This window comes from Haplochromis burtoni, unplaced genomic scaffold (assembly GCF_018398535.1).
Source record: "Haplochromis burtoni strain Fernald_Lab_line unplaced genomic scaffold, NCSU_Asbu1 Contig_212, whole genome shotgun sequence".
NCBI classification, from domain to species: domain Eukaryota; kingdom Metazoa; phylum Chordata; class Actinopteri; order Cichliformes; family Cichlidae; genus Haplochromis; species Haplochromis burtoni.
The window spans coordinates 630,774-653,646 of record NW_024582573.1 but is presented as its reverse complement, the minus strand read 5'-3'; the positions used below and the strand labels follow the sequence as shown (position 1 = coordinate 653,646).

Below are 22,873 nucleotides of genomic sequence, written 5' to 3'. Positions count from 1 at the left end.
TTCTGATGACATGTGCTGTGTGTAATCACGCTACAATGACTGCAGCCTTTTCAGATTTGTGTGTCTAGAGGACAAACAGAGGCTGGGACACTTTGATTATGAGGGAGAGCGAGGGCAGTGCAGCTGCTGTCCGCGCTAACAGCATCTCCTCTGCTTCATTAGATATCGCCTGTGTCTGTGTTGAGTCTCGATGTTTGTTTCAGGCGATGGGAAACATGAATCAAAGCATTCTGAGGTTTGCTCTCTTGCTTCCTGTGTGCAGAGAAAGAAAGCACTTATACAGCAACAAAATCCTCTCCAGGGACTGGAGAGAGGAGTGAGGGGGAAACAGAGCAACGCAGCACTTTGATTCCTGTCCCCAATGGTCTGAAATCCAGAAATGATAGCTGTATGTACAGAGTCACGTGGGAGCTGGTAAAATTGATAGGATGGCAAAGGGTTGTTTTTTTTTACACAGCTCAAACTGCTTTAAAGAGTTGGGAGCAAAGCCAAAGAGTGAGGCTGAAAAGAATGAGAGAAAATGATCCTGTAGTTTCTTTGCTGTGCAAACATCACTGAGAGAGATGACAGGATAAAATGCGCGCTGTCGAGACCATACAGAGGTGTCAGGACTGATTAACAGAAAAGATGCATCATTGTCCTCAACATTAGACGCTGTATTTTTAGCTGATTTGTAACATCTAGTTATTAGAAGGTGAGATTTTCATTCGTGAGGCATTTTCAAGTTTACATACTGGGATATCTTTTAAAGAAACAAATGTATACAACCTGTCAGCCAAGAAAGACTGCTCTTTTTTTTCGTTTAGAATCGACAAATGTTCTCAGCTGTCCTCAAATACGATGATAATATGTTATAAACGTGAAGAAAGGACTTTGTTACCTGTACTTGATTTGACCTCTTACCGCTCAGTCCACTAAGTCATGACTTTTCTTTGTTTTGAAAACTTGTTTGGTGACCTGTTGCATGTCACACCCCTCTCTTCTCTTGTTCCACATCTCTGAACCATACATATTTCTATTCATTCACATCTTATATTTGCCAAATAAAGTATCCAACACAGGAAACTAGACTTCCACACATACAGATGAACTTTGAAATGTGTATTTTTACATTAGACTCATAAATCTTTGGATCTTGCTCTTTGTTTTTCAGTAGCTTTCATCTTTTGTTCCACATGCAGTAACACGGGCTGCCAGGGTGGATTAAAAGCCTTCTTTTCCTGGTCTTCAGTGGCCCATCATTTCTCTTGTTGCTTCACAGAAGCTGGGGGTCCCCGAGGTCAGCCCCTTGACAAATGGACCAACTCATTGTGTGAACCAAGAAGGAAAGGAGACTGAAAGAGTGAAAGGATATTTGTTGCTACCACGGTGAGTAGAGACCCTGCCATTTGCTTTTTTCTGACCGACGCCCACTTGAGGAAACTCCAAGCTGTGCAGCACACATGGAGACAGCGGCTTGAGAGGCCCACTTAATGCCGCCATCACTTACACACACACACCATAATCCCACGGGACCTCTGTCTCCCCCTTAAAAGTGAGGCTGACACGAGCCTCAGTCTCAACCCTAAAAATCCCAGCTGACCACTGCACTCACGCACACACACACATAAATATGCACACAATTCCCCACATGAGAAAGTGGGGGGCCCTATGCCGAGCAGGTGATGCAGTAGTCGCACACACTGCAAGCTGTGTGGGCATAAGTGTGCGTGTGTTTGTGTGATAGAGGGGGGCTCGTTTGCCGTCTGTCAGTCCTGTCAGACCTGCTGCTTGCATGATCAGCCAGTCGCTGTTTCTCTTCTCCTGGGGTTTCTCGGTTGTGTGTGTCTGTGCATGTGTGTGTGCATGGTGGCATGTGTTTCTTACAAGACTGCTCTGACTCACAGATCAATCCATCCAGGTGTATCGTCCTAATTGTATTACTGGGGCCGATATCAGTTAATGACACACCCACCACAGCCCCCCCACTTCTCCACGAGTTTGGTTTGACAGCGATTCGACCTGGTTACACGTTATGCCGTCATACCCAGCGGGCGAAGGATTTAAAGCTGCACTAGGCAAGATTTTGATCTGAAAATATATTTATCAACTCATCCTAATTCATAAACTGGGACTGGAGGGAAAAAAGACTCAGGATTCAAGTCAATTAACCCCATGAAACTCTGATGCTACTTTTTTGTGGAACTGATCAAAGTTTAGCAGTATTTTGAAACTATAAAAAATATTAAGTAAGCACTTGTGATAGCTGAACAGAAAATATTTGCATCATATTTCTAAAATCTAAATGTTTTTTTTTTTTTGTTTTTGTATGTCATTTCCTTTACCAGTTTGCAAAATCCCCCAGCGCAGGTTTAAATCACTTCTGTTAGTGATTAAGCCACTGTTACAGCACATTTACAATGATAAGGTCATGATCCATGGGCAATTCACACTAAAGCGCACTAAATATGGAGTTTTTAATATTAAATATCGTTGCCTCTGGTGCAATCCTGCAATCCTGATCTTGCTAAATCTTTCCTATGTTTCATGACCTTTAAGCAAGACAATGCCGTTTTTAACAGATTAATATATCTGTGTTGCTTGGAGCGGATAATAAAGATTAAGACATAGGTCACCAACAGTTCACACACAGATGAGCACCTTCAGAGACAACACAGTTCCACGATGAGTGAAACATGCATATGAAAAGTCAAGCCTAAAGGACTAAAGGTTGTGATACATACCTTGTCAAACAGAGACTTCCATTGCTGAGACAAGTAAAAAGAGAAAAAGAGCGTGTGAAGCAATGAATAAGAGGAATAGATGGGAAGAAAAATAAACTCAGAAACAGGTACCAGACAGGAGGGAAGCACCTGTTTGATAATGATGAATCTCGGCCAAAAGGGCTTCCTTTACTATGCGCATTTGCCATAATTGCAGTCTTGCAATCACATGCAGCTATTATCTGATCATTACGGTCAATGAGCCGCAGCAAAAGATAACAAGGTACCAAAAGTGTGCCTCATTATGTGTAAAAGGTAGTATGCTGTGAGCGTGTGTCTTTTGAAAAGATGAAGCAAAGTGCTGGGTGCTTTTACTAACTCGGCTCTCAAAAGAATAAACAGTATTTTAAATTCCATCTCGTGTCTTTGTAAAACGCTTGTTTTTGTCAGTTGTGCCACTGAATTTAGGGACAAATGACTTTCTGAAATTAATTTTAGAGGGACTGTGTTTAACTTCGCTCAAAGAAAAAGAAGCTGAAGGTCCTGATTCATAACTGTGAAAATGTCAAAAGGTTACAGGGGTCATGTGTTCACTTGACGCCACATTGTGTAGACCTACTTCTTCTGGAGCCACTGGGATGACTTCGGTACTTTCCAAAACCTCGATCTCCTCGCCTTCTGCGTTGGCCGCTACCGCCGGAGAGATGTTCACCGGCGCCTCCCGGGTTCCGCCTGTCATTCTCAGGCTGCTCTTCTCCATACACCCACGGAGAGCAGCGATGCGGTCCTTAGGAACGACTCCACATGCTGTAGTTTAAAATCCCATGCTCCCGCCGCGATGAATTAAACGTGTGCGCACTCCGGTTATGCCCGACGCACTTTCACATAGACAGAGCAAGCAAAGCTTCATCCGCAAGGGAAAAGTTGACGTCTGACAGTTTAGTAAAAGCCAGTTAGGGGATAAAAAAAAAAGTATCCATACAGTGTCACACAATTTGTCAATACATCGTTAGTCAGCAGTGACAAAAGGTTTTCAGAGGTGGAGATGAGTCTTTCCACGAAAAGAGGCGACGATCCAAGTTTGCGATGCTGGGGACGCACATTGGCAGAGCGAGTCTTCTCACTTCGAGAGGTGCGACGCAGCAGCAGCAGAACGCAGATCCAACTGAAAAAAAAAATAATTACATCATCAGTAGTGACAACAACATGAAACCCAGAAAAGGGATGACGACATCGACCTATGAAGTCTCATATGGCTTCTCCGGGCAGAGGTAAAAGTCTACTTCAGAAGCGTGGGCACATGGCACACTGGGAGAGAAGTTCAGTTATGTGCCAGCTTCTTTTTTGTGGTGCGTCACGTTACCTGGCACGCTGTTTTCTGCCGGTCGACGGCGCAGAGCGGGAAAGGCCGTCTGGTTTCTCCACCGTGCGCCGTGCAAGAAACCTCACTAGGGGGCGGGGGGCACAAAACGACCGCCTCAGACGGGATGGTTGGATCAGCTCCAGGAGACGCCGCGACTCTGCTCCATCCGCATACGTCCTTCCAGGCACAGAGGGAGTGAAGAAGAGAGGGAAGGTGGGGGCGGAGAGATAAGGGAAGGGAGGGAGAAAGGGAGAGATTTGGCCGGCGGTGAGGAGGGATCACCAGCCACTGCCTCTGGGGGGTTTCGAGGAACTCCGGCTCCCTGAGCGAGCAGCTGGCTGTCGCTGGCTCGTGGGGTTTAGGTTGATTTGTGCACGATCGTAACGACTTGTGTTCTTCATCTTTACTGCTTAAGTGTGACCATATGGAATACAACATGCTCATTTTTTATTTATTTTTATTTGTATTGTTTGTGGAAAAGTCTTGTTTTAAAAGACTTTTGTAGCTGTCGAGCACAGCTGTACCCAAAAGACAAGCCCCATCCACCCAACAATTAGAACATGCACTTGCCCTAATCTCTTCCTCCCCGTAAAACATTAAGGAAGCAGATGGTTTGTTTTGGGAAAACACGATAACATTACTAAGCAAAGAATACTTCTGGAGCAGGCAGGTGTTTGTTCTTAAGCAATTTGCTCCCAAAATATAAATATTAAGCATAAAATATTCATGCAAAAATAAGGTTTAACCACAGAATCTTCTGAGGTAAAGGTAATTATCCGCGCCAAAAGCTGACAATTACTCTTAAAAATGATGGCGAATACCAGAGAGAATCACTGCATTGTAATCCACTATGTGTTTTGTTTTCCATGCATACACTGGTGAAGAAATTCATAAAGTTAAGTTTATGACACTTAAAATTTCCTAAGGGAGGACCCTCGCTTAATGTCCCACCATATGCTCAAATAAAAACTACAGACATAGTATCTTGGTTCAACATTTCCCTGTTAATATTTGCAGCTAGAGTGAGCATTTCACGTTTGGTCTGATCCATCTAATCTAAAACAGTCCATTCATTTCACTTTATTTTTATAGCACAAAATTACTGTAAAAGTCTACATTCACGATTTTATTTCAAGGTAAAGATTCCAAAAAATATCTCGAAGACAAACTCAACACAACAGTAAGCAAGCACTTGGCATACAGCTCTATTGTGCTATAAACACTAATTAATCATGCCCCAAAAAACAGCATACAAAATCGCTTCAGTCTAAAAGCGGGAAGGAGGGAGTGTCCAAAGCTATAAATTCCGTTTTATTTAGAGGGATATAAAATGTCCCCTCCAGCCCGCAGCTACAAAAAGCAGGGGCCCCACCTCAGACAAACACATACCAATTACCTGAGGAGACATCAAACAAACATAATAGTTGGGTGGAAGCCATGTATGAGGAGAAATTATGTGGTCTGCAGTGTGTGGGTTGATCAGTATCCATCAAGTAAACCTCCCCCAGGTACTTCGTGTTCGCATTACCATGGTAACCATATGACCAGTTGATATTTTTAACCCTGGGGGTCTCTCCCTGACTCCCACACAACAACGTGGGATTAAAGCTGAACTTTGTCATGTTGCTTAAAAAAGGAGGAAAACAGAATAATTGGTCAAAGGTCACCAGACCCAGTGTTGAGATTCTGTATTCTTATTTTGTGCTTTTTGTGCACTGGAGAGAAAAAAGTTTAATGGCAGTTTTTTGAACTTACTGTAGGTTGCACAAATAATTCACTCTTCATTACCTCACATGACCATCTCCGTGCAGGTGAAGCAGATGCATGAGCGACACCTTACGATCTGATTTGCACTTCTATTTATATCCTGAAGCAGAAACACAGCCCCAGACCATCACACTACCACCACCATGTTTGACTTTATGATGTTCTTTTTATAAAGCAGCATTTGTCTCTTAAGTCTACAGAATATTTTCTAAAAGCCTTGGGAATCATCAAAACATTTGATGGGTTTTTTACAAATCTGAGATGAACCTTTGTGTTCTTTTTGGTCACTAGTGATTTATCCATACTGGATCTCTCCCATGGATGTGCACTTCTCTCTTGTTGCTAAATTGTGAACACTGAACTGAGGCAAGTGAGGCCTGCAGTTCTTTAGATGTTGTTCTGGTTTCTTTGATTTGTCATTGAGTCTCTGTTGTTGTCATTGTCGTAGGATGGCCACTGCTGGGAAGCTTCACTACTTCACAAAGGTTCACAAAGTTTGGATAATGGCTGTCTCTGTGGTTCGCTGGAGTCCCAGAGCCTTATAAAAATGAAACGCTTTTTTAGATGGATTGATGTCAATGACTTTGATTCTCAGCTGTTTCTTTAGATTGTGGCATGATGCTTTTTGAGATCTTTTACCTGCTTCACTTTGTCAGAAAGATTCTGTTTAAGTGGCTTTAATTAGGCTTCAGTGTGGCTAATGAAATTAAAGTCAGCTTTCAAACAAACATGCATAATCACAGTTAATTGTGGGAAATTTGTTTTTCACACAAGGCTGACGATGCACTGAATTGTGACAAATATGCAAAAACCTAAGAAATCAAGGAGGTGGTAACTACTTTTTCATGACACCCTGTCTTACTGTAAAGCTCAGCCAGAATTGATCTTTTCAACTATAAAACCAGGCATAAAATCATAAAAGACACCAGAGAACCGGCAAACTTATTGTCTCAACAGCTGCAGACAGCCCAGGAATTTCCATTTAAAACAAGTACAAAACCAGCTTTGAGGTGGCTTTCACAGGTCATGTGTTAACATCAGCTGAAGAGCTGTAACCCAAGAGACAGAGAGAAAGGACAGAGGTGATGAGGAAAGAGAGTGTGAAGAAGAAACAGAGAGAGACAAGATGTTTGGTTAGAAAAACACCTGCTATGTGGGGGAAATTAGCTCATCTATAAATGAAGACCTGAACTGTGTCACTTTCTTTTCGCATCCGTGTAGCTCAGGGCTGTTTGCAGGCACCAACTGCTCTTTATTAACACCATTCCTGATGGTGTGAAAGTGTTTATTTGCACTGAAATTAAAGTGACTGAGTGAATCAGTGATGGACTCATTGATTGTTAATTATTTAAATGTTGTTTTTCTTCTCTCCATTTTTATATTTTGTATTCATTTATTTATTTGTTTGTGTATTTTGCATATCCCATACTTGCAGTAACAGATGCTGACTAAGTTTAATTAGGTTAAGTGTTTTAAAAAGTTTCCATTATTGAGTAGTTTTAGCTACTATGACCACTGTCTGCTGTAGAAAACACAATTTTTTTATTTAACTTCATATTATCTGTTGCTATAACTAGTCTGCTATTTAAAATGTATACAAGCACATTAATTTTAGCTAGACATTTGAACTAATGGCAGAAGTTATTTCACTCATTTATTCATTTGCTTTAACCAAGAACATCACAAATCTGTTATCTTTTTATATAATATATAAATATATAAAAATATATATAAGAAAAAAGACTTAAAGACTTTAAAACAGTAATAATTAATAGAAACTAAAATTCCCAGAGATTTAAACGGAAACTCCCAGGAATTTCAATGTAGTTTATTCTGAAATACATACCAGAAAGTGCACTGGGATAAGGTGGTACTAATTCGGGTTTTTACAGGAAGGAAGAAACATTTTGATTGTAAGTAATTTTGGGTAGCAAGTAACTTCAGGTTTTTTACAGTAAAGAAGAAATAAACTACACTGTATGTAACTTCAAGTAGTGAGTATCTTTAGTTATTTTAGCTGAAAAACTAGCAACAACATTAAATATATAACTATGCAGATTATGGAGTGTTTGACCGGTCACCAGGGTAAAACATATGACAGTCAACAGTTCAAATGTTGTGGTTCACATTAATTAGGTGGTTAATATATGCCCAGCTAATTCTTGCTGGTGCCTCATTGGTCGATATGTAAGTATGTTGAATCTGATGTTGTATATCATTGGTTGTCTTTGGTTGGTTGCCTAAGCCACTTCATAATATGGCCCTTTCCCTAAAACATGCAGAATATTACTTTATTTTTCTGCTTAAAAAAAACTGAATTCCTGCTAATTACCTGGTAATTAAAATCATCCATCCATCCATCCATGCTTGTAGGACTTTAAATCACTTACAGTATAAATTTTGCTTCTTTCAAACTTTGTAGAAAAACAAAAAATTTGAGAAAAAAATATTGAAATTTTCTAAGCCACAGCCCGATCAGGTTTTCAGTAGGAGACATCACAGCTAGAGAGTAAGAAGTAAGGCTGTTATTCTAAGCAAAGACAGGTTTTCTCACGATTCAAGTTTCTCAGAGAGCAATAACTGGCGCTCTCTGCAGAGCCGCAGCAGACAAAAAGACAGCACATCGAGCTTTGTTCACAGAGACATAGAAAAGTACCTTCCACAATGAAGATGAGACACCAACCAGAAAAAAGCAGTCAAAGGCAGGCTGCCTCAAAGTAGTCTCTAAAGACAAGTAGTGATTTCTAAGTTTCCCTTTAAATGGAGTTTAAAGTTTTCAGTGGGCTGTGATATGCCAACATTTCACAGCGGATGACTGGGGGAATAACTAATGAAGCATACAGCATGAGATATTGCTGCGTATTGTGAAATCAATCCTGTGGGGTTCAGTCATCTGCAATGGATCAAATTCACCAAGAAGCTCTACTTCATTATGTAGAAACTTCCAGCAACCTCTGGTTTCTGTCCTTATGCAGTTTATGATGCAAAACACATCTCAAAGGATTTATACATTTTCCAGAGGTCTGGAAGATAACTTCAGAAGTTCAGCGTCTCTTATTTAATAAATCTAGGATAAATTATGGTTCAGTTTAAGCCTCTTCTGGGGTGTAGGGAGATGCTACTTTAACACAGTACTGGGTCTCACTTTAAAACATTCTGGGAGAAAAGCCCTCCACCACATTCCTCATGAAGTTATTCCAAATAGTTACAAAAAATACGCAAATTTTTTTACCAAAGCCCAAAAAAGCCTGCAGAGATTTTTCATCATTATAATTCTGTTAAATTATAAATGAGTCAGAATGATGAGCACTAATTCTAACTTGTATTTTACTGCACAGAATGAGTTGTTCTCAATTTAGGGAGAGGACCACTTGCTGAAGAGCAAAACTGAATTTAATAAGCCAAGACATTATGTCGATAACCGCAACACCGTGTGTGTGTGTATAAAAATATAAACATGGACAGGCTTGAGTCAGAATCAGACTGTATGGCTCACAATCTGGGTTTAGCCAAGCCACTGATGGAGATTTTTTTTTTTTTTAAGCAACGCTGCCCTCTTGTGTTAAGGTAAACCTTATTTCCAAATTGTTGCATACCGAATATAATCTGGAGAAAGACAGGCCCAGAAGAGGACAAGAGGAAAGTTAAGAGTGTAGTAAACATCCTGAATATAAAAGCATGAATAAAGTTACTGTTTTTCAATAATTTAATTAGTTGTGAATAAATAACGGAGTCTTCGGGAGATAAGAACTTTCAAAAAAAGAAAATCTTTGAATAAAATAACTCCAGTACACCACATTGTTCAGATATATTTATTCAATGTAAACTCTTGGAAAGGCAGGGATGAATGAATACAGAAACCAAGCAGTGAAGCAAGTAGCTGCATTTGGTTGAAAATGAGCATCTAGAGAAAATTATTACACCTTTTGTAACCAGGAGAGATCAGCGAGTCCTCGATTTTGGGGACTTTACAAGCAATGAGGAGAAGCTGTGAAGACGTTGGGCTACAATAATTCTTAAAACACTGAACTGTCATCAAAAAGTTTGAAGCATGCAAACTTTATGACAAGTACTTGCATACATACAGATAAAATGTAAAGTGACCAACATAGGAAGACATGAGAGAGCGCAGCAGACCTTTCATTTCACACATTCACTTCCACTGATATAATCTTGATCCGCTCAGGTAGCAACAAAAAAATAAATAAAATAAATAAAGCAAACATTTAAAAAATAAAATTAAAAAAAATAATAATGTGCATCCAGGCATTTGGCCATTAAAGGAAATCCTAATTTCTGCCAGGTGATAATGATGAAAGATTGTGCTGTTAATAGCTCTGCAGTCAGTGCTGAAATGTGACTCAAAAGTGGCCTTTTAGACACAAATAAATCAAACGTACACATAGTCTACGCTATAATACAGTATTTACATCTTCTTCTAAAGAATTACTTGCATATGGTACACATCACAAGCGTTATCGTACTGAAAGTGACACTAAATTGTTCATCATATCAGCAAGCAACCAAAAAAAAAAAAAAAAGCTTTTTACGTAACTCAGTATGACTAATCAACCTTGTTTCTTTTCATAGAAATATATTATCTTTATTTGCACAGGACAGATTGAGCAAATTAGCATTTGGTAGAAAATTAAATATTTCTTTGTATCGTCCCCAAAGAGAAACAGAAATGAAAATGCAAAAAAACAAAATCTAAATGTTTGCTTATTTGCACATAAATCTCTTATTTTTAAACGGGGCTTATTAAACAACAGAATTATGAGTGATTTTCCATAAAGTTAATTCAATGAAAACAGGAAAATCAAAACTTCCGACTGGTCAAATTAGCTTTTATGTACCCCGGGTAGTGAGGGCTGGACTGAATGCTGAAGGATCACCGCGTTTTGAGCAGCACTCTGTACATGGCGAATCCCAGCACTGCAAACACTGTGGCTCCAACGCTCGCTCTCAGCCAGAAGGTCGAGCTCTTCAGGTCCGCTTGGCTAACGTGTCTGTTAAATAGAGGGATGCAGAGTGTAGAGACATATGTAAAGAGTTAAAAAAACAAAAAAAACAACTGATTTTCCATATCACATAACCCTGTTTTCACTTGGCTTTAAAATTCATTTTTGTGCGACTGGGTTAAAACAGCTAAGATGTAGTTACATTTGTCGCCATCATGTGTATTCATGGTGTCCGATTTAACTCACATCGTGTTACTGACTATATGACCGGTACGCCTGTGGTGGATGAGCATGGGAAAAACCACTGAGTTAAACTGATTTAAGTAGGAAACTACACTACAAAAGACATGCGGCTAAGTTTCTCCCAGACAACCCGGGCAGGTTGTTTGAGTGACTCGTGTGTTGTTGTTGGTTTATTACGTCTGGATTTAACGCCGTCAACTTGTGACTGATCACCCAAGATGATGCATTTTAAAACTAAGTGTGAACAGGATCACAGATAATTCATTACTAGGACAGAAGTGACTCACAGACATCTCATCCTCTTTAACATCGAAACAAAAATTAAACTATTTCTCTTCCCCGATTAGCTCTCAACTTTCCAATAAAAGTGACAAACAGATCAAATAAGCAGTGACATTAGTTGTAAAGAAGGATCGCATAGAAATGAACATTGAGAAAATATTGATGAGCGGATGACAGAACAAGCAGAGAGCTGTGACATATTGAGACGCTGAAGCAAAAGCCAGTCAAACAGATGAGGGACTTAGAGGTTTAGTTACGGATGCATGAGACAGCGAGACCAGAAATGAGTTGTGACAACTCTGTTAGATGAGACGGCTGAGGCACAGTGACATATGCAAAGCTGATACCAACAGAATGACAATCAGATTGAAGTCAACACTGGGAAAAAAATGATGATGATGAAGTCTTTATAAAAAATAAAGCAATATCAAGATTGAGATGAAAAAACAGAATGAGCAAAATGAGGACAACTAAAAAGGACTGTAGAGGGAAAGCGAGTAAACTTAATGGCCTTTCTATTCTTCATTACAGAACAGCAGTATAAATGCAGTATAAGAAATAAAGTATGAAAGACTGGAACTTCAACAAAATCAGATTAGACAGAAGCAAGCATCATATATGCCGTGGGAAGCATTTAAACAGATCTACAGCAACACTGAAGACTCATGTTGCTCCAAAGGAAAGTTACTAATATTGAGCAAATCGAATATTTTCTGTACATTTGTATAGGAATGAGGATATGAGGTTTTTGCATGGATGAGTTAAGGTTCACCACCATCCTCGAATTTGGCGATTAAGAATTAACGGGTAAGAACTGGTCCCTTTGGTGCAACCAGCCGGGTCTGCTGTGATGATGATGCCACAGAAAAAAAAAAAAAAAGCAGCTTAAGAATGAAAACGTGAAAAACATAAAAATGATAAACGCCAACACGTCAACAAAGATAAGAGAAGTTTGTAAGAGACCTTCGGAGTACGACAGCGTAGAGTTTGGCCCTGACCGTCTGCAGCAGCTCAGAGTTGAGGAAGTTCTGACACAAGCAGAATGTGCACCGGTTACAAGTGCACATGCAGCGCAGCCGGGCGTGGCTGAGGAGAGACACAGGGTACGTACACGCACACACGCCAACAAACATACAGACAAACGGGACACATATGACAAACAAAAACAAAGTTAAAAGCTGAAAGAGGCCGCCACCATTAAAAGGCTCCAGTGTAGTTCAGATCACAAGAGAAGCAGCTTGATAAAAGGCTAAATGTTTCTCCTTTTGAGAGAAAAAGAAAATGTTACCTATTATGCTGATCTTTTAAATATTATTTCTACAAAAACAAAGAAAAGAAAATTCAAGCAAATTAAAGAATTTTTAAGAAACCTGAGAAAACAGAAACAGTGATAAAAGCAAAAAAACAAATCTCAATCTACCTGAAACCGTCACTAGAAAAGGCATTGGCCATGGAGGCGCCTCCAGCTTAAACACTTGAATCTCAGACAATAAAGTTGACCTCCTCAAGATTAAAGTCTCTGTGCAATCATATAATAGCACAACGTGCAGCGAGGAGATTTACGTTGGCAGTAAAGTGAAGCCTGACTGATGGCATGAGTGTGATGCTCAGGGAGAGATCACTATTACAGCTCAGCAGGAGGCCCGTGTATCCACAGTGGAAAACACAGTGGCATCAGACTAAAAGCAACATGTCCAGAGACCAGTGAAGTGCATTAATGTGTGTCGAGTGAGGCGCATGATGACAAATACTGACACTTGCAGACAGCAGGAGCATCCCCAGAGGGGACCTGGGAATATTACACAGAGTACAGCTCTGTATTTAAACTGTCAGACTAATCTTAACCATATGGGGGGGGGAGTATTCTATGATTCATCAGATTTATTTCTACAGTTGGGTCTTAAAGGGCAGAAAATCCTCAAGGACTACAGGAAACACAATTAAAACTTTGCAAGTTGCCTCCTTTTACAGCAGCAAACGAGAACTGTGACTCAGCTACTTCATCACCTCAGACCACAACATCCTCTAAAACTTATGTTTGGAGCCAGAGCGAAGGATTTAGAGGACTATATTGTCGGTCCGCATTTCCAGACCCGAGGGAGATATAAAGAATGCTCTAAATTGTGTTAAAAACCTCATCCAGCACCAACAGCTTTAATAAAAATTACCAAACATAAATAATATAGGATTTATGTAATCATTTGGAGGAAACAAGAAAACTATGAGATTACAGCTGCAGTTAATAAATGCATATAAATCTTCCTCTTCTGGGTGATGGTTTATACTCATCATATCCTTATATCATAGTTAAAGGGTTAACAATATATAAATAGAAAAAATAAAAACAGGATATCATGAAGAAAAACATATTTTCCACAAATCTTCTCATTCTAATTTGTCAGCTAAGCTCATCTCAGAGCTGCGAAACTAAAGCTGCACTTCAATTAAAACTCAGACAGTGCCCTCCAATAACAGACAAGACAGCTAAGTGGGATTAACTTCAGTTAGCACTAATAAATAATTGGATTTCTCTGAATTAAATACAATTCACTATGTTCTTAGTTACCTTTTTACCCTTTCGGGAATCTAATCTGAAAATGTGACTCGTAACAAAGTATTACATTTACAGTCAGGTTGACGTTTCAAATTTCTGCATACTTACGGATACATAGCCATGGTGGTAAGTTTGGTGTAGATGTCTCTGTTGGGTGCTGAGGCTGCGTTACAAGTGAAAGACTGAGGCGGGGGCATCTTGTGCCTCCGACAGAACTCCAGAGGACTGCAGCCATACATCTGCTTGACCTCTGGCAGGTCTGACTTTGCTGCAATCATCATACATGGCGTCTTGCTGTCCATGAAGTATTGCTGAAGGAGAAAGACTCGTTAATGAATGATTATGGTTGTGGTGGTCTTTTGTTTTAAGTGGACAAACATCTGTGTTTTGGTACAATGTGAACACTAAAAACAGTTTTACCTTGAAAACCTTGGCGCAGTACTCAAAGGAGTAAGGGTTGCTGACGTCATAGACTAGGCAGACGATGTCACAGGCCAGATCAGAGTCAGACAGGTAGTCGAAGTCAGGAAACACTTCGTGAAGCTGGAGAGGTAAGGTGGTTAAAATTAATTGGTTAAAGTGGAAATACTCTCTTTTCTAAATCTCTTAATTAAAATCCACTAAGCTAGAGGAACACAGCTGAGTTTGAACCATAGTTCCTTTAATTTGGCACATCCCTAGTGGTCACAGTTGCTTAAATAGCTTGTAAAATGTGTGTGGACTTTATGTTAGATGCTGAGTTTGTGCTAATTTGACTCAGTTTGCTGTGATCTCATTCGGCAGTGCTGCTGGCATTTTTCAATTGCTTCCTAGAATTCCAGTTTTTAAAATTTGTGTGTCTAGGAGGTGCGTTGGAGTTCATCTAGTGTTTGGAAACAGCGACTCTTGGAATGAATTTCATTTTAGGGTAAAGGTTGCAGGGACACAAATCCGTAAACAGTGAGAAGTGTACAAGAAAATGTGTTTTCAGTGCATTGGGTGAGGGACACACAAAGTGCTGGTTTCCCTTAGACCAGAAACTTTGTTTGTCCCTGTCTTACCCTGCTAGCCAAGTTCATGAGTGCAACCAAGTCCGTGTTAAAAATAACAAATAAAATGAGCATTCATTGTGCTCCAGATCTGATGACCAGATCACCAGAGGGCCCCATAGACATTTGTTGTTTCTGTTTGACACAGACATTGAAGTCTTGTCTCAGTGCAGGTTTGATGTCCATGATGAAATTGCAGACACACAAGTTGAGGAATTTGTACAGGGAGCGATCTAAAAATAGCAGCTGTGCTGTAAGCAGAACCAGTGCAACCCAGAAGTGCACAAGCACATGACATTACAGAGGGAAAATGGTCAAAGTCAGATAGATAGATACTTACTTTTAGTTAACTACTGTAGTAACTACAGTAACTACAGTACTGTACAGTAACTACAGTAACTACTACTGTACAGTAAGTATCTAACCAGTTTAAAAACCCACCCACAGTGATGAAAACCAAAGTGATGAGAAGCACACAACCATCCAAGGACAACAGAGTGAATCACACTCATTAATTATTTGTTCTCCAGCTGCCTATAAGTGCCAAGACAAACAGGGTTGTTGTGCTTCACTATGGATGCCAGGACAGAGGGAGTGGAATCCACCCTGGAGGGTGAACCTTTTAAAGGTCCTTTAACCAGTGTCAAAACAAACAGTGCAGTCAATGTGCAAATCAATACCATTTCAACTATTGAGGTTCATCTGCTAAATGTTGCCATCTAAAAGAAGCCAGTATGCTATGGTATTCGATATTTTGCCTACAACTTTACAACAACTGTTCCTCTGTATCCCTACAGCACATGCACTGTGCTTGCACTTTGTCAAAATAGGCACAGCAGTGCTAATGCCTTTGTTAAGCAAGTACAAATGCTGGCTTGACAAAAGCATTAGGCGAGCATGATAAGAAGCTTACATAGAGCGAGCTAAGAACAGCCAACCTCAAGCTGGGCTGGCCTTCATGGATCACAGTTGACAACCTCACGTACAAGACACAGCGGTGCATGCACAGTACAAAATGTATTTGTACCGTTACTGAAGGTCAGCACATACATAATGTGTAATAAAAGTATAGGAGCTACATTAAAGTGCCCAATATGAGAAATAATTAGAGTAACTTTATGTTAAAAAAAAAAATCTGCCTGGAAGACAGTGTCCACACTGCAAGGATAGAAGATATATGTGCCGCCATGTGTTTTCATTAATGATTAAAGCAGTGTGTTTGATACTCACGAGAAGGTATTTCTCCTGGCCGTAAACATAGGTTGTATTGATGGCATAGTAGGATCTGTGCTCCTCTTTAATGGTCTTCTGGCGCTGAGAAGACAGAAGAGGATCTGGCGTTAATTAAAACATGATGTGAATGACATTTTCAATACATGCAGCAATGCAAAAAAAAAAATATATATATTGACATAATCCCAAATGTACAGAGTTAAGGCATTTAAATAAACCTTTTTACTGGAACCTTTTTTTGATACTTGCTGTGTCTCAGAGTAAACACGTCAGTCAGGTTAAAGCAAAACATGTTTATGGCAAAGCCTGAAATCCAGTTCAGGCAGCCCAATCTAAGCCTCTCACATAATACACCCCACTTAAACATGCTAAACACCTTTCTGAATACCTCTTCAATATGTTACTGCATGCCTATGTGCACTGCTCATTCTATAGCTATTGCAATGCTGGTGTATTGGATGGCTGAGCTGGTGCTTAGTTCTGCTTACCATGAGGTTTCTACCCAGAAAGGCTTGTAGGAAGCCACTCTTGCCACTGCCAATGTCTCCAAAAACATTACAGCGGAAGACGCTGCGCTGGGTCTGCTTCTTCTGCAGGTCAATCTTCTTATCCCTGGTCACTGCACGAAGGAAACCACATACAAACACAAGTACCAGAGGATCAGTTCAGACAGCTGCTGTGCACAGTCCAACAGAGTCAACTACACCATTTAACTGTTCTTAAAACAGTTTTGTGATTAAATGAGGATTACATGGTAGAGTTTACCTGTAATTCCTGCAGCTTGGGACTCCTGCTCAGCAATTATTGAGTAACCAAGATACCCCAAATACTCCAAACATCTTTGGACATCCAGATAAGTTGTTAACCTGAACAAAAGGCAGCTGAAGTTAAGACACATGAACTCATATACAGTAATGTAACTAATATTATTTTATATTTAAATGACAATATTAAAATCATCAGTTTATTATTTAAATAGTTCTTTGTTGTGTCCCTGAATTGTCCTGACCCATCAGGGCAAGGACACAGGACTTTCCTGTATCAGAATTTGGCTGTAGGGTTGTAAGTGCTGTGGGGTGGGACCTCCATTATTTGGGCTTTCCCTGACAGATCCTGCAGATAGCTTACTCAATTCAGATGCCACATGAAAACTTTGGACTCTTTGTTATGCTCTCTCCTGTCAGTGCTTTTTAGAGTGTGGTGAAAAGCACTGGAAGTGGGAGACCATTGCCACCGGGGAGGAACATTACTGTAGGGATATGTTTGGTTTACACTGTGTCCTTGTAAATGCCATTTTCAAAGGTTTCTGTACAGGTGTCAGTGGTTTTACTGTTGTGGCTGATCAGTCAATCGGAGCATTCAACAAGCAGAAACATATAAACATGGACACCAGTTTAATGCCTACTTACGTCCACTGTGAGAGATACCCCTGGTAGGTGATCCAGCCTTGGTCATTAGTGCAAACTGTGTTATTGACATCTGGCCCCCAGGGCATGTAGGGAAAAACATCAAACAAGTCCCTCAGCTCCTCTGGTGACAAGGCACAGTCACGGTCCTAACAGACACAAGGATCAGTTACTGTGTGCAGCTACACCTAAATAACGAACAGGGTGCTCGTGGCAGGAATAATTTCCTGTGGGATTTTGTGGGTGAATGTACACTGAACAAACTGCTCTAGTTTGATAGACTTCAGAAAAAGAATGGACTAAGCTGGCTGGCTGTCACTTCTACCTGAGAAAACAAACATGACAGACTGAAGGCACACATTCACAGCGGGACACTAATCACTATGAGAGAAAGCAGATCTTGACACAAGCTGTCACTTTCACTCTTTGACTCTTCTAACCTCATGGCTAATTCTCCCTGCCAATCCCTCCTCAGCTGCAAGGAGTTACATCACACCTCAGCAGGTGGTCACACTTGACTGTGGGAAAGTGCCTTCCTAAATGTCAATCAGCAACTTCTTGTTTGTGTCTCATCAGGGTGAAGGCCAACATAAATACAGAACCAGATATACAGGACTGTACCTTATCGTGTTTGTCAAAGACGCTCTGGAGGAAGAGGTAGGCATTATGGTTGAGCTCAGTAGTGCAGTCTGGGGGAATTTTCAACCTAGAGAGGGAGAAATAACATTTATTCATATTTAACACATAAAATAAATGCAAGCATATTTTAAAAATGTATCAAACAAGCAAATACGGAAGGAAATGATTCAACAGAGTGCCACAAACCAACAGCCGAATGGAAATATAATGAGGTGCAAGAGCAGGAGCAGATTTTAGTTGCTTAGATGTCAAAGTAAAACTCACGGAGGGAAAAGATAGTCCTGATTTAACTCCAGGTCATCATCATATCCGAATCGCCTGAGTACTGTCCAGGTTGTTTCATGGCGTCCTCGCTGAATGAACAGCGTGTGGAGAAACAAAAATCCTGGAGAGGAAAAAATAAATAGATCTCAGGAATCCCACTGTGAGGCGAGCTTGTATATACATAAGCATCAGAAATACGTCCCATCACTCCTACCTTTAAGAGTGAGGCCGTTGTCACACACGCCATCAATTAAATTCTTCCTCACCACATTTTTTACATCCTCTAACGCCTGAGGCTCCAACGGGGTGTTGAAGCACGTCCGCTATGGGCAGACAGGCAAATGTTGTTATCTGAATTAGCTCACCGTCTCCCACCGAAAGGAGGGAACAATAAAGACCGCCTGGATATTCTATTTTAACCAGTTTACCTGAAAAAAGTTGAGCTCGTTGTCGTTGAGATTACCATCGTTATCTAGGTCTGACACTTTAAAGATTCGAGTGAGAGCTTTTACACAAAGTGGCTTCATCTGAAAAATCATGGACACACATCAAACGTTCTTTAAACAAAAGCAGGTTCTGCTAAGAGTTCAAATCCAGCCCATAATGTGAAACAAACTCAGAACACTAAACAGCTCAAGAGTCATGTAGTGTACATTTATCCTTACATCTTTTTTCTCTGGACAGTAGAGGGGACCAGTGGGGTGGAGAACTGCCTTTTGAGCATAGTAGAAAAGCTCGGAGATGTTCTTCAGGTTCTTTGCTGAACACTATAAACAACAAGGAAGAAGAAAATGTGCACACATGTGCACACACACAGACACTCTGTTCAGTGCTGTAATGCAGTTCTGGTATCGAAGTGGTTCATTTGAAAGCCCCATTAATACGCAGTGTGAGGCTTCTTGATCTCATAAGTATTATATGCGGCACTGTGAGCAAACAGTCCAGTCAGCAAAGGGCCATCCCTGTTTACCTACCTGTGTGTGTGTATATATGTGTGTGTGTGTGTGTATTTTGGTGACTAAGTAGTTGCCAGACAGGGTATTAACACACGTGATCTGTCTGAGCGGCGCGCCCGGTCCAATTAACAGTCTGAAAAAAAACCCCACAGGCTGAACTAACTTCAACAGAAAGCAAACTTGGTAGAAACTGGTGAGGGTTTTTTGGTTTTTCATATCGAAGAGTTGAATTCGTGCTGAATTCAAAGTTCTAAACAGGTTATGGCTTAAACTCGTGACCCTTCACAGTTGTTTGACTTCCTAGATTTAAATACTTATGCAGAAATACCACTATTTTCAGGAAGAATTAAAAAAGGGAACCAAAAGGCATCACTCACACAAATGCAACAGGCCAAATTAGGTCAGTGTTTACAAGCAAGACAACAATAGTGAATATACTGTAAGTGGCAAAGATTATCTTTAGGCTGTTATCCTCTCTAGTTTATACTTAAATATCAAGTTAGCCAATCACACTGCAGCAACTCTGTTTCTATATTAACATCCACAAGACTAAAATTGTTTAACTGTTTAAATGACATGTCTGTTAAGATCCCTTAAAAGCAACAATGGCTAAAGTGTGGATGTCATTATTAAGAGAAAAAAAATGCCGTTCTTCTTTGTTCCTGTAAAGATGGAAGTTTCTGCACAAAGGTCATTGTAATTAATTGTTATTAACTCTGTTGTGTTTCTTCCTCTTTAGGTTCAGCACAAAATAGAAGAATGTACTGATGTCCACTGTCTGAAGCAAACTATTTAAATACTTGAATCTAAGCAGATGATTGTTCTTGCAATCTGCCATTCTGTGTTTTATTGTTGAGAAATGGTGGCAGCAATAAGAGTGGTGACTGTCTCACCTCAACGCAAGTCTCTATCTCACTGTACTGGTTCATAATGGGAAGTATGGTCTCCATGCTGCTGTGCTCCACCAAATCAGACTTGTTCCCCACCAGGATCAGGGGAACCCTGAAAATGTCAACACCACAAAGCAAAGTGATTAACAGACAATAACTGCTTGATATACACCAACTAGCCCCTTTATTAGGTATACCTGTTCAAATTATTTTTAACACAAATGTCTAATCAGCCAATCACACGGCAGGAACACCATGCATTTAGACATGTGAATCTAGTTTGTGGCATTTTCCCCACACAACCATCTTTAGGGTTTACAGAGAAAACTGGCAGATCTTTGGATGAAAAGGCCTTGTTGATGCAAGAGGTCAGAGTAGAATTACCAGTGTTTCAAACATCAGCAGAAAGGCAACAGTATAAAGCACTTAAACAACAGCAACCGCTGACCAAAGACGCTGGTGGTGATGTAAAGGTGTGAGGGTAATTTTGCTGGCAAACTTTTAGGCCCCTTAGTACCCACTGAGCATCGATTAAACACTTCAGCCACCTGGGTATTTTTCCATGTCCATCCCTTTATGACCACGTCTTCTGTTGGCTGCTTCTAGTCACAAAGTTCAAATTGTCTCAAACTGATTTCTTGAACACTTGACACTGAGTTCACTGCACTCAAATAAGCTTCACAGTCACTAGATCTCAGTCTAATAGAGCACCCTTGGAATGTGGTGAAAGGGAGGAGTCACATGATGGATTTGCAGCAACTGTGTGACGCCATAATGACAAGATGCAAATTGCTGAGGAATGTCTACACCAGGGAGAGCTATGGTAGTTCTGACTGGCTCCAACCCAGTACTAGCAATGTGTACCTAATAAAGTGACCAGTGAGTATACATATCAGTTCTTTTTTTGGTGAACCTGCTTGTGTGAAATGTGACACTTCTACTGCTGCTTTTTGCTTAGAGTGAAGACACTGTAAGGGGGGAAAAAAACCATTAATCATCCTGGGAGTGTAGGTCATTACATTAACCACTACTTGAAAATTACCAGGTCTGGCTTCCTGCTACAGGACCTAATATTTTGCAGCTGCCTGTCCTGTCACACACACAACTGCACAAACTGAGAATCTGATCCCACTCTCTTCTTACATTTGGTGGAAAACAAAAGCCCAGAATATTTCTGTATGTACCTGCTGTCCTTGTCTGTGTTCTCTGTAATGAGGGGGATCCAGTGGCTCGTCACCTATGAAAACACAAGTAGATACGATAAAAGATTTTCTCAGTTCAGAGAGACATGATACCCAATTCTTTAGTATCACGCTGTCACACCAGAGTCTTACATATTATACAGTTCAGCTGATATACAAACTAAATATGGAAATTCTGGCAGCAGAGGAGCTCACCTTCTCTATAGACTTCTTGTTGTTGACAGCGTAGACAATGCAAATCACATTTGCCTACAGGACAGATCGACACATAAGCATTAAGCTTTTACATGAACCCGAAAACTTTTCACTGAGCAAAGCAAAATCCACAGACTCACCTTGGAAATCTCCTGAAATAACTGCTCATCCGTCTGCTCTGCCTCTGTGGAGGGAAGATGAGCTTGCTTAAGTAAAACAAGGATGCTCCAATTCTTTATTTATAAAACACACACACATGCACACACACAAAGTAATGTTCCTTCAAATACCAGAGTAATCCACAATGTGTGTGGGAACTCTCTCCGGTGTAACATCAGCCGGTATGGTAATTTCTTCAGCTCGATAGGGAACCTGGGATACAGAGATGTTTAGAGCTGGCTACAGAGCGTAAATAGCACAGTCAAATCAATGCAAAATAAGGTAAATAGTGGGCACGTTTAATCCCAGATGGGTACAGTAACATTAAGTTATTAAGTGATTAAGTTTCTGGCAAAACAGGAATGCATTCATACCACATCTGGGAACTCCTCGCTGACCAGTGACATGATGAGAGAGGTCTTCCCCACCTTGGCTGCAGATGGAGAGAAGGAGACATATTTAGTGTGTTTAGCAAACCCTCATTACTCATAAGCATAATGTATTATTATTACTGAGACACGTTTCTGTAGATGTTTAAGAAAATACAGGTTAGATGTGTGACCCATCAATTTTAGCCTTCATTTCTGAGGACACCAGATGTCCCACTTTATGGGAGCAACTTTGGAAGTCTGTCATTTCTTGTGCAAAGAGAAATTTGCCAATCACTGGATGCACCTCTTCTGAAATTCAAAGATGACCACCAGTCAGATATCAGATAAAATAACAATAAAAAAATGGAATACGCAGGAGTACAAAGAGCATATACCAGACTGTTAAGTACTGTATTTAGCCTGAAACTGAGAAAACGTGTGGAGACAAAGTACTTCTTCCTGCACAGACATAACCCCAACGTGTAAAACAAAGCCCATCACATTCCAATAATTCAGATGCTTGAAAGGCTGTGATGTTACCTGACAGAACCCAACTTTCAAGGAGATAGATAGATAGATAGATAGATAGATAGATAGATAGATAGATAGATAGATAGATAGATAGATAGATAGATAGATAGATAGATAGATAGATAGA

At 40.3% G+C, this 22,873-nt stretch overlaps 2 protein-coding genes across 5 annotated transcripts in view; both read right to left on the bottom strand.

Annotated features, from left to right (window-relative positions):
* rhbdl3 (rhomboid, veinlet-like 3 (Drosophila)) overlaps window positions 1–5,557 on the bottom strand; it is a 74,520-nt gene extending 68,963 nt beyond the window's left edge. The window contains exons 1-4 of one of the 3 annotated variants that reach the window (XM_005936441.3): window positions 5,462–5,557; window positions 4,066–4,242; window positions 3,322–3,867; window positions 2,724–2,747 (exon numbers count right to left, since the gene is read on the bottom strand). In XM_005936441.3, the coding sequence (XP_005936503.1) occupies window positions 2,724–2,747; window positions 3,322–3,462 (165 nt within the window). In that variant the 5' untranslated portion in view covers window positions 3,463–3,867; window positions 4,066–4,242; window positions 5,462–5,557. Of the gene's footprint in view, window positions 1–2,723; window positions 2,748–3,321; window positions 3,868–4,065; window positions 4,280–5,461 lie in introns of those variants that run through there. The other 2 variants (XM_042226443.1, XM_042226444.1) reach the window with 2 other exon arrangements.
* Window positions 5,558–9,630: 4,073 nt separating this feature from the next.
* The window catches only part of rhot1b (ras homolog family member T1), a 14,150-nt gene continuing 907 nt past the window's right edge, over window positions 9,631–22,873 (bottom strand). Inside the window, exons 2-20 of one of the 2 annotated variants that reach the window (XM_005936439.3) lie at window positions 22,219–22,277; window positions 21,976–22,057; window positions 21,826–21,869; window positions 21,686–21,739; window positions 21,473–21,525; window positions 20,292–20,400; window positions 19,108–19,209; window positions 18,871–18,969; window positions 18,657–18,765; window positions 18,443–18,563; window positions 18,161–18,245; window positions 17,543–17,688; window positions 16,899–16,999; window positions 16,622–16,752; window positions 16,131–16,214; window positions 14,293–14,415; window positions 13,981–14,183; window positions 12,282–12,404; window positions 9,631–10,841 (exon numbers count right to left, since the gene is read on the bottom strand). In XM_005936439.3, the coding sequence (XP_005936501.1) occupies window positions 10,724–10,841; window positions 12,282–12,404; window positions 13,981–14,183; window positions 14,293–14,415; window positions 16,131–16,214; window positions 16,622–16,752; window positions 16,899–16,999; window positions 17,543–17,688; window positions 18,161–18,245; window positions 18,443–18,563; window positions 18,657–18,765; window positions 18,871–18,969; window positions 19,108–19,209; window positions 20,292–20,400; window positions 21,473–21,525; window positions 21,686–21,739; window positions 21,826–21,869; window positions 21,976–22,057; window positions 22,219–22,277 (1,946 nt within the window). In that variant the 3' untranslated portion in view covers window positions 9,631–10,723. The remainder of the gene's footprint in view (window positions 10,842–12,281; window positions 12,405–13,980; window positions 14,184–14,292; window positions 14,416–16,130; window positions 16,215–16,621; window positions 16,753–16,898; window positions 17,000–17,542; window positions 17,689–18,160; window positions 18,246–18,442; window positions 18,564–18,656; window positions 18,766–18,870; window positions 18,970–19,107; window positions 19,210–20,291; window positions 20,401–21,472; window positions 21,526–21,685; window positions 21,740–21,825; window positions 21,870–21,975; window positions 22,058–22,218; window positions 22,278–22,873) is intronic. The other variant, XM_005936440.3, reaches the window with a different exon arrangement.